General features: G+C 40.6%; 1 protein-coding gene across 2 annotated transcripts in view; it reads right to left on the bottom strand.

Moving 5' to 3' along the window:
* Positions 1-208: 208 nt before the first annotated feature.
* Positions 209-11,750, bottom strand: part of MRC1 (mannose receptor C-type 1) — a 1,874,292-nt gene continuing 1,862,750 nt past the window's right edge. For both annotated transcript variants that reach the window (XM_044064625.1, XM_044064626.1), the window contains one exon: positions 209-755. In XM_044064625.1, the coding sequence (XP_043920560.1) occupies positions 508-755 (248 nt within the window). In that variant the 3' untranslated portion in view covers positions 209-507. The remainder of the gene's footprint in view (positions 756-11,750) is intronic.

Here is an 11,750-nt window from a genome sequence, read left to right as displayed (position 1 = left end):
GCTCAGAATCACTAGTAAATCCCTGGTTGTCTTGATCACAATCAGGACCTCAGCACAAAACAGCAACATTACCCTGAAAACTGGGGACTATTTGGAAATATAAGTGACTGCAGTAACCAAATAAAATAGAAAACATGCTACATTGTCAAAAGTAATATATACTTCCAAGTTATAGTATTAGTTGTTATATAATGCAGAACTGCTTTTAAAATTTCAAACACTCAGAATTTTATTACAAAATACACTCAAGTCTTCAAAATATCTACAATAATTTTAATAAAACATGAATTCAGGTTTTTGCTTAGTTCAGTCAATAATTCCTGTATGATCAGTTCTGAATTCTCTAATACTTAGAGGGGGAAACAGAACGGCAAAATGCTAGTGCAGTTGCATGGTAATCATAAATCCAGTAGAGAGGTACAAAGTGAAGGAGGCCGAAAGAGCTTGGCAATGTAGTGCATTAAACAATTTGCATAGTCTCTGACAGAAATTCAGACTCCTGGTAGATTAAACTGTGGCATGTTCATTCTGTTCAATACTGGCCACAAGAACCCGTTTGTCTCCAGCTTCACCTAGACTCTCAGAATTGAAGTAGAGCGAGTTGTCAAAATTATCTTCATTTGTAAAAGGCTTCTGCCTTCTTCTGTAGTAGTAATATGCAGCTCCACCAGTGCTGGCTAGAATGACAATTACGATGAAGACGACAACTCCAGTAACACTATGCGAAGCCGGTGCTTCATGTCCGCCGGTCATGCCTGTGATATAAAAAATAATATAGAAAAAATATTCTCGTGAATAACAGGCAATAAATACTGGGTGATAAACTACAATATACTGCCAATCCAGCCAGCAGCATCCTGGAATGTGCTTACACATAGAATGTTCAAAAGTATTAGGTTCCAGTGCATCATTCAAATGTATCAGGTTCTGCTCTAGTAAAATGTGTAGCACTGGCACCCAAATTAACTAAACGAAACACACAGTCCTTAAGATGATTTGCAGATGATTATAAGAAAAGAGCAGAGAAAGGTCTAATACTATGACTTCTCCACAAGAATTACTAATTTCTATTTAAAGTATTACAGCCATAGAAATAATTTCCACACAGAAGAGTGTTATCATCAAAATAATAGTGATGTTACTTTAAAGATGCAAATTAGATACTGGCTTGTCACCATGGTCCTTTATATGTCATAGCTGCGGTGGTGCAGTGGTAGCATTGTTGCCTCACAGCAAGAGGTTCTCCCGTTCGATTCTCGGCTGGAGTGCAAGGAGTGCCTTCTGTGTGGAGTCTGCATGTCCTCCCCGCGGTTGGGTGGGCATTCAAAAGACATGCGTAAATGGGCGTGCCTTCGCTGAAGGTTGAACGTCGAGCTGGCACCTCGGCGTTCGTGAAAATCTACTGCCAATCATTAGCGGACAGGAGTTCTGCTGTGGCAACCCCTAACCAGGAAAAGCCGAAAGACAACAACAACAACAACCATGGTCCTTTATATAACAGCAGGATAGTAGTGCATTCCCCTCAAATGGCTATCTGTCCTCTTCTCTTAGGCAGTAGCCAACCAGACCACAAATGTATTCTATCTCCTTAAATTATAACACATAGCTACATAGCAATGCTTCTGAATATGCAACAATCTATTTAAATGGTACTTATCAACCAGCCTATTAGTTCAAGAAACTGATCTCATATCTTGTGAATACAGCTTAATGACTTTCTGTATTATGGTTACTTTTACAAGTTACAAGTATGGTCACTGATACCTCATCCTCAGTCTTCATCTACAGTGCTTAGAAATATTTCTTCCTAATATTTCCTTGAGTACAATGGCCCATTTGGCATGTAACTCGCTGGACACCTGCAACAACTGGAGAGACCACAAAAGTACCTCACAAAGAGGATCCTAGGCATTAAACACTTGTCCTATATGGACAGACTCAAAAAACTCCAACTATTCTCTGTCTCATAACACCTACTTAGAGGTGATCTCTGCTTGACTTACAAAGCCGTGTCTGACTCAGCTCTGTTAGAAATGCTACATCTATGGAAATCCCAAACCCTCCGCACCAATCGGTCCAGAGACCTCAACCTCATTACCACAATCAACAGAACATGCTGGGGGGACAGGTTCATAACCCAGAGACCGCCCATGATAAGGAATACACTTCCCATGCTTGTCAAGCAGAGCACCTTACTGGCCCTCTTCAAGAGAAATCTTGATGAGTGGATGGGAAATAGAAAATTCACCACTGGGATCACTCCAGTGGCTTTACTCGACAGAGGCACGAGGAACTAAGGTCAGGTGGCACGATGCCAGGGTAATCCTATGGGCTAGGCTTATAAAGGCTCCAGGGCCATTAGCCTAGTGCACACCTATGAACCTATAAGTGAATGATTATTCAGAGCTGTTTAATTTAAATGCTATGCATTCATTCCAGTTTCAAAAAAGTAACTTTGCTTTCCTATGCTCCTCAGGAAATTTTTATTAAATTCAGAGTATAGTTCTGTTAGGCAAACATTTTCTGAGATTGCTAATGATCTGCAGAGAACTATATCTCATATGGTAAATTTCTGCTTGTATATATGTGTGTATGTATATATTGCATGTTGTATATATATATATATATATATATATATATATATATATATAAATATATATATATATATATATATATATATATATATATATATATATATATATATATATATATATATATATATAAATATAATATATATATATATATATATATATATATATATATATATATATACACACACACACGCACACACAAGCGCGCGCGTGCACACACACACACACACACACACACACACACACACACACACATACATATACCACTCTACATCGAAAACAGAAACATCAACATTGGTCAGAGACTAACAGTGTCCTCCATTATGTATACTTTCTCCACATATCCCAGTGAAATTTTGCCATCACCTATGAAGTCTTCCAAAATTGTTTTAAAAGTTGCTAGTGAAGTGCTCTGCTTGACAAGTAACATCAGCTGTCACACAGTCTGGTGTTGTTGAGGTGTTGGTATAGGTTTAAGTCTATAGTACAGGTATTTGCTGTACCATTGGTTCTGTTTAGGTGAAGGAATTAGATCATTCATAGCAATGAAAGCTAAGGAAAGATCACACCTCCGAAGTGAGTATAAGATTGACTAGAGAGGTACAGGGCTTTTAGTGTATGAGAGTAGCTAAGGGTACTAAGACCTAAAGATTTTTTGGTGAGGAGATATTGACATCACTCATGCTGGTTTAGGTGCTTAGCAATATACACACCAAACAGTGCTTTATATTCAATGGGGGGGGGGGGGCTTCATAAGTGTTAATATAATTTTTTGGGACCTGGAGAAGATACCATAAAGGATAAGCTGTGCAAGGAAATAGGATTTTTAACCACCACAGAGAGGTCATTGTCAAAGGTTCAAAGGTTCATAGAAAGTTACTAGGATATTGACCCTAGAGCCCTTACAAGCCTAGCCATATTTGTCCCGAGTTGCCCCAATTGTCAGTGGTTAGGTGAGTGAAGTTCACAGAGGTAAGAGTCTATGGTAGTTAATACTGACTTCCTCTATCCAGGAGGGACATGCACACCACCCCAAGAATGAATTTGTGGTCACCCATCCATTAATCTAGGTTGTGTTTGAAGAAGGTGAAGGAGGGGCTCTGTTTCATGTGAATTGGAAGCTTGTTCCAGAGAAGTGGCAGTCTTTGAGAGATGTATGTATATGCCCAACATGACCTGTTCATGTCAGAGGCTGGGTTAAGATCCCTGGAACAAGTGACCCTCATGCAGTTTGATTTACGAATGTGCAGCATTTCCGTCAGTGCCAGGTCAAAGACTGCTCTGTAAGCCCGGCACAGGTCACTCCTTAGCAACCTGTAGAAAACAGGATACAATGACAGGGATTTCAGTCACTCTGTAATGTTTTGCTGAGAAACCTCTGTGATCTCTCCACTTGTTGAAGGCGTCTGGTAAGGTACAAGCAAAAGGGAGCATTGTACTCAATTATTGGTCTTATGAGGGCTGAGTATAATGCAATTATAACATACTTAGATCTAGATGCCTTTACTAATAAGATGTACCACATAGAAGGATTTCCTTACTACTGTGGATATGTGATAGTCAAAGCTCAGAATGCTATCAACCTGAGTACCCAGATCACGTACCACTCAGTTTACACTTAGGGGTGTGCTGTCTATAATGTAATTAGCTGGGATGTCAACATTTCCAAAGGGAATAATAATGCTTTTTTTTGCATTTAGTTTGAATCCGTTACTTTGTCACCAGTCATTTGTCTGCATTAACTCTGTCTACAGTATATTAACATTGTTGTGAGACTCAATGATTGCTCCCAACTTGCAATCATTAGCAAAATTCATCAGCCACAAGTCGTCCAAGTTTACCTGGACTTCTGAGAAATAAATTCTGAATGGTAAGGGGCCCACCATAGAACCCTGTAGTATGACACTGGTGACTGGTCTTTTGCTAGAGGTGAAGTCACCCACTTTGTCAGTATGTGTCCTGTGTGTGAGCCAGTTAGCTACCCATCTGGTAATGTAGGGGTTAATTCCCAAATGGGAGAGTTTCAGTATAATACCCGAGTGGGGGATAGTGTCAAATGCCTTCCCTAGTTCAAGATAGGTGGCATCCACTGTCTTTCCCTCATCTATGCCCTTGGTTGGCTGTGTCATATGATTAATTACTTTCTCATTATGTAAATGTAAACTGAAATAGTCTTATCATAGCACTGAGGAAGGGGAAACCCGAAAGCTTTCTTGCAATAAATCTGGTGATTTTACGTAACTGTGTTCTTTTCTATTTTGGTGCTATCCACAACCAGTTCAGCGCATAGCTAGGTATTCCCTTTTAGATTTCAGATGTAGTTAAAAAATGCCTTGTGATTATCCTTAGCTAGGGAAGTTATTTTTACTTCATAATTAGCTCTGGTCCTCTGGAGAACTTGACAAGATCTCCAGTTTGTTTGTTTAAGCTAGGCAGGGATTTCTTCCTCAGCTGAGCCAGTTCCCTCTTGTTCTTGCATATCAGTTTCTTTCTCTTGTTGGGTGTCCTGTTTATACTAGGGATACACCAGGGTGGCTTGTTTTTTCAGCAAGCCCTGGTTTTAATCTGGTCAGGTAAAGCCAATTCTATACAACTGCTTAAGTTGTTATACATTGGTGTATAACTCTGCATAGGAGTCAATGTTATCTGCATTCAAGGGGGCTTTGAAATATCTTATACCATCATTTAGTAGGAAGTAATTTGCCTTTGAAAAATTTTTAAGCATTTTTGAGCTTGATGGGGTATCATCAAACAAGACTGATTTATGGTATGATCTTACCAGGGAGGACATCATATGTGGGAGTGCAATCATCTCCCTTGTTAGTGAGTACTATGTCCAGGACATTTAAGTCTCCTATGGGTGTGCTGACTAACTGTTCCAGATCATCTACATTGACAAAGTCCAAGAACCTATGAATTGCAGTACTGTATTTAAGGCAGATGTGAGGTGTCAGTGTCATAATGTTGCAAAGTCCACAGATAATCACATGTGCCTCAAAGTATCACAGATACAAATGGAAGGTAAACTGTGTACTGAATGATAACTCCATACATTTTCGAAATCACCTATCTCCCCAAGAACCATTATACTATTACTGTCTAAAATGTAGCACTAGTAAGCGGTAGTAAGAGGTAGTAAGCATATTTAAGCACTAGCAAGCTGGTTTAAGCCCATTTGCGCTGGGGTAAGCAATGCGCACACAGGTTAAGCAAGATCTAAACTAACTGTCTGTAAGCATATGCACCCGGAGATTAGCATTGCTTACCCTCGTGCAAACCAGCTTACAATTGCTTAAAAGTGTCTTAGTCACTCTGTATCCAACAGCTCTTGTCCTGCCCAGCAGCAAAATTATCAACACTTCCAAGTTGCAAACCCTGGACCCTACACACTATAGGCAAAGTGATTTATCACTAAGCCATGGCAGATACACATATATCTGATCTTATCACAAACATATCATCCAGCACAGTCATTCAACAGTATAGGAAATGTATGTAATAATATAGATGTATGTGTGTGTGTATGTACAAATATATATATACATATATATATATATATATATATATATATATATATATATATATATATATATATATAGATATATATATACACACACACACATATACATATATATATATATATATATATATATATATATATATATATATATATATATATATACACACACACACACACACACACACACACATATATATATATATATATATATATATACACACACACACACACACACACATATACATATATATATATATATATATATATATATATATATATATAAAGAACAAACTTTGTGACAACAAAGCATTAAAAATGAATGAAAAGGAGAATATGAGCAACCCCTGTATTACTTAGCGCTGTCGTCTTATGTAATATCAAAACCCCTTCAGACAGACATGTTACATTAATATGAGCAACCACTTGTACAGTATTTCGAGCAGTTTATGTAAATTACCAAAACAGTGCCTGCTCAATCTTAATGTGAGAACGGTAGTCTTGCAAAAAAAAAAAAAAAATGGTACACGTCGAGGGGGTGTGTGGGCATGCTCAGAACGTCAAACCTGGGACGTCAGTTCCACGAAACCGGGAGATGAGGCTGGGCAGGTGTGTGAGCAAACCTCTGCTTCTCAAACTCCTGGCAGGATGCTACCAGTGGGAGAAACAGTGTAGACCAACTAAGTCCATTCTTGACACAAAAACAGGTCCGTCCTTTGTGGGACGAACCAAAAATTGTGAGTTAAACTGATGTTTACACGTGTCTCAAAAAATGAACAAGGCAAGGCTTGTACATACGTGGACTAAATGCATGAAGAGCCAGAAGAAGCTTGGGTCAAGACAGTAAACTGGAGGAGTACTGAGACGTGGAGAGAGGGCAATGTGTGGAGGTGTGGTATGGCTGGGCTAGCAACCGGAGAATGGATGGTTGCTGTGTACGTGGAGCTCGGTGGGGAGGAATCATGGGTATGAAATTATGGAAGATATATTCAAATGAAGCAGCACCGCAATAGTGTAGTGGGCAGAGCATCTGCCTAATGAGCAGGCATTCCTGGTTCGAGTACCACTGCAGCACAGTCTATTTTACATGGCAAAGCATGTAATAACCAATATTGTTGTTGCAAAACCCACTAAGTAACACCTATTTATGAACTAGAGTACTGCAGGAAATGCACATGTGAAGTGTCAGTGTCATAATGAATAAGACACTATCAGACAGGTTTAAGCACAAGTAAGCAGTAGTAAGCATATGTAAGCAGTAGTAAATGTGTTTAAGTGCGTCTGCATGAGGGTAAGCACTGCTTACACAGATTAAGCAATTTGGAAGCTAACTGTGTAGCAGAAAGTGTAACCGGAAATTAGCAGTACTTACCATCATGCAAACCCACACAAACCCACTTACAACTGCTTAAAAGTACCTTAATCACTCTATAGCCACGGCCCTTGTTCTGCCCAGCAAAAAATATAAACAGCCTCTGCAAGGCTCGAACCCAGGACCCTGTACACTACAGTCACAGTAGTTAACCACTAAGCCATCACAGAATACAGAAGAGTTAATAAGAGATCTGGGGACCCAGGTAGATAGTAATCTCTCCTTTGACAATCATATTGCCAGAGTAGTTAGGAAACCCTTCTATGTGGCCCATCTAATTACTAAAGGGTTCACATTTAGAAATAAAGAGGTTATAGCACCCCTCTACTCGACACTCATTAGACCCATAATAGAGTACAATGCCCCATTTGGGATGTACCTCACAAGACACTTCCAACAGCTGGAAACACCACAAAAGTACCTCACCAAGAGGATTACTGGCCTCAAACATATGTCCTATGCAGTCCGACTGAAAAAACTATGGCTGTACTCAGTAGCATATCGCTTACTCAGAGGTGATCTCTGCCTGACTTACAAAGCCATGTCCAACTCAGAATTGATGGACATGATCCACCTAAAGAAATCCAAGTCACTGCAAGCCACGCGCTCTAGTGAGCTAAACCTCACCACAACAATAAATAGAACATGCTGGAGGGATAGATTCTTGTCAGAGAGACTCCCCATGCTTTGAAAGAAAATTCCAAATTACACACTAACACTCTTTAAGAGAAACCTTGACGAGTGGATGAGTAACAGAAAATACACCCTTGGGATCCCTTCATTGGCTCTGCTTGACAGACGATAAATTAATTCATCAATGGGGTGGCGAAAGTCGACACACTCTGGCTAGGCTTATAAATGCCCTCGGGCAGATAGCCTAGTACCTACCTATGAACCTATAAGACTGAGGTGTCAACAAATAAATCCACACCATAGGAAAATTAAACTGAATATGTGAAATGAATCAATGTACTGTGTGATGCTGTATAACCTACTACCTAACATAAATTTGTGAAATGGAGTACTGCAGTAAGGCCAGATGTGAGATGTTATTGTAATAAAGTATTGAAGTCACCAGGACCCCATACAGCGTACAGACACAGGAATCACAGATATCAGACACAGATATAACATGTAACAAATAATAAATCAATGCCAAAAAGAACATATAATGCTAATTAGATATTAAGCAACACTAAGCATTGCATAGGTCAGCCTACATGGTATAAGCAATGTGTAGGCTGGCTAACTCAATCTACCCAGTGGTATACCCCCTTTAATCAATGCCAACAATAGGTAAGCAGGTGTGCCCATAGCTTAGCCTTTTCAAAACCGTCCAATTATGGGAAAATGCAGGAAATCAGGTGTATTCAAACCCCATAGGTGCCAATAATTCCCATACCTGGTTGCAGTTCCCTACTGTAGGCGGAATGGCTGGAGTTGGGGAAGGCCCTCGATTTAGAGCACAGCACTGGGGCACCCAGGAGTCCAGATTCATGGTATGGTTCCTGGTAAAACACCATGAGGGGAGACTACTGCAGGGCCAGTACCAGGGCTCTCACTATAAAGTGGAGTACTGGGACAGTCTTGCCTGTGACCTCACCAGTACCACTGATATCCACCAGACTGGTGAGCAGGTCAGGCATCACCATGCTGACCTGAAGTAGTGGAGGGGTGATCTCTTGGACCAGTGGATCCAAGAAGCAAGGCAGATGGCTGATGCCTCAGCACTGAGTAAGTACCCATTCTACTACTTAGATAATGATTGCCTAGCTTGTGTATACTATGGATAGGTAATGGCTAAATATCACTGTATTTCTCTGACAGCTGCAGATGAGTGGGCTGCGAACCTGCAAGCCCATGCTGCTACGCTGCAAAGGCTGTGTTGCGAGGCAGGTTAGTAATATCCCTGCATGTACTGTCATAACAAATAAATATAACAGTTCTGGAAAGTGTTGTAGCAGTATAAAAATATATTGTGTATGGGATGTACTGAATAAACCAGACAATACGGCAAGAAGACTGTCATATAGGTTGTGTGGAAATAAAGGTGTAATATCTTGTGAATGAAAGTATAACCCCTGGAGTGCTTGTGTACATTCTGCTGTCATATGTTGTTGTAGTGTTGCATTCTATAAATAGTACTGTTGTATTAAGCAGTTTTATCCACAATGTTGAACGCAGTTAAAATGTGTAGGAAGTTCAGTATAACAATGTTGGAAGTCCCAAGAGGTCAGTCATATAGAACAACTAAGGGAGATGTAGAAAACATTGGAATGCTTTTACACCACTTCCCTGATAGCACAGTGTACTGTGATGTCAGCTGTAATATTTTTACCACACACAGCAGGGGGTTGAATCCCGGGAGTAGTAGTAAGTTGTATGCATAATCATACCCCACAACTGTATAGAGTTTGCAAGAATGTTCAGCTAGAAAGCTGTATGCAGAATTAGACCCAACAACTGTACATACTTTGCTAGAATGTTCCAATAGTATGCTGTAAGCATAATCATAACCATCAACTCTACAGACTGTGGCACAATGTTCAGGTAGTAAATTGTATGCATAGTCATACCCCTCAGCTGTTCTGATCTGTCCAGCATGTCCAGATAATGGGCCCAAATCTGCTGCCCAGTAACCTGTTCCCCTGACAAATAACTGTGATGATCCAAGAAATGTAGGCAGCTTATACTGACATATAATGAATAGTCAGACCTGAACATAAAAAGAGAATGTATATGGAAACAAACCTGTCATTGTAGCATCTCACCCAAAGTGTATGACAGCTATTCCAAAAATATGTCACATTAACACCTGCATTCTGTCAAGCCTTGACCAGAGTGTGTTCAATAACGGACTGTTAGGTATGTGCATAACATCAACATGGAATCTGGGAGTATGTGTAGTAATTGTCAGGTAGTGTTAACAAAGATTTCTCCACAGATATAACAGGTAAGAGGTGTAGACTGTAGGAACAACACAGTTCACTGATATACTTGTCCACAAGCATGGAATCTGGGAGTATGCATAGTATCTGCCAGGTAGTGTTAACAATGATTTTCCTCACAGCTATAACAGGTAAGAGGTGTAGACTGTAGTTACAACACAGTTCACTCATATACTTGTCCACAAGCATGGAATCTGGGAGTATGTGCAGAATTTGTCAGGTACTGTTAACAATGATTTTCTCAACAGCTATAACAGGTAAGAAGTGTAGACTATACGTAAGACACAGTCCACGTATATACCAATCTACAAACATACCATTGTACAAAGTAAGGCCATTGGGTAGTGTAATAATACATGTAAGGGACAGATCACTGCAGTGACTAAGAAAGTTGTGAAAACTACAGGAATATATTATTTGTTAATTGACCTCTCTCTCTCACCCCCACCATATGTGCAACAATAACCCAATTACACACCTCAATAGGTACATGCACACTCCATTATTTTGTTGGGACATATGTCCTATTGGTTTACAAATATTCACATTCAGTTTTCTGCATGTGCCATGTTAAAATGCCCCCATACTGGTGGCCTGTTTCCATCAATGAAACCTGCATGCTGTTGTAGTTGCCACTGTCACCCCATATATGCATGTGTTCTGCTTGCTTTGCAACTGTTGTAAATCTTGTGCCTTCTAAGCATGCTGTTATAACTAAACCTGAATGCTGTTGACTATTACTAACCCATATCGTTCTTAAAACTGCAACACCATAGCTCGTATGGAAAGGCCATTCCCAGTGAACCCACCTGTCCCACCTGAGCTGGCCATGGCATTGGGCACCAGCACATCTGGGGTCCACCCTGTGACCTCCTTCTCCGTTGGTCCTGCAATACCTTTGGGTGGAACCGTCACAGGGGATGGGGCTTGGCCCCCCTGGGAGCGGGGGCAGAGAGGTACCTGTCACCTTCCATCAGGTCCGGGCCATGCTGCATAGGGAGCTTGATAGGGAGATTTGAGACTGGCTACACTAGCTTGAGGGCTGCATGGTGCAATTAGAGGGTGAGCCTGCACCTCCTACCCAGCCCCCAGCAAAGCCACACTTGGTGCAGTGAAGGTACAGTTGTGACTGCCCATGGGTGGGGACCTCAGTCCACTGTTTCCCTTTGAGGGCTCATGTGCTTGTGACTTCCAAACACGCCTCCCCGTCCAAAGGGTTTACCCCTCACATGTGTCATATACAGCCCCTGTATGCGTCTTGTTTGTCTTGTCTGTTAACCTACCCAATCTCCCTCCCCAAATATACCTACCATCCCCCCCAT

This window comes from Protopterus annectens, chromosome 3.part0 (genome assembly GCF_019279795.1).
Source record: "Protopterus annectens isolate FY-2018-M chromosome 3.part0, PAN1.0, whole genome shotgun sequence".
NCBI lineage: Eukaryota > Metazoa > Chordata > Ceratodontiformes > Protopteridae > Protopterus > Protopterus annectens.
This window is presented reverse-complemented; position numbering and strand designations above follow the sequence as displayed.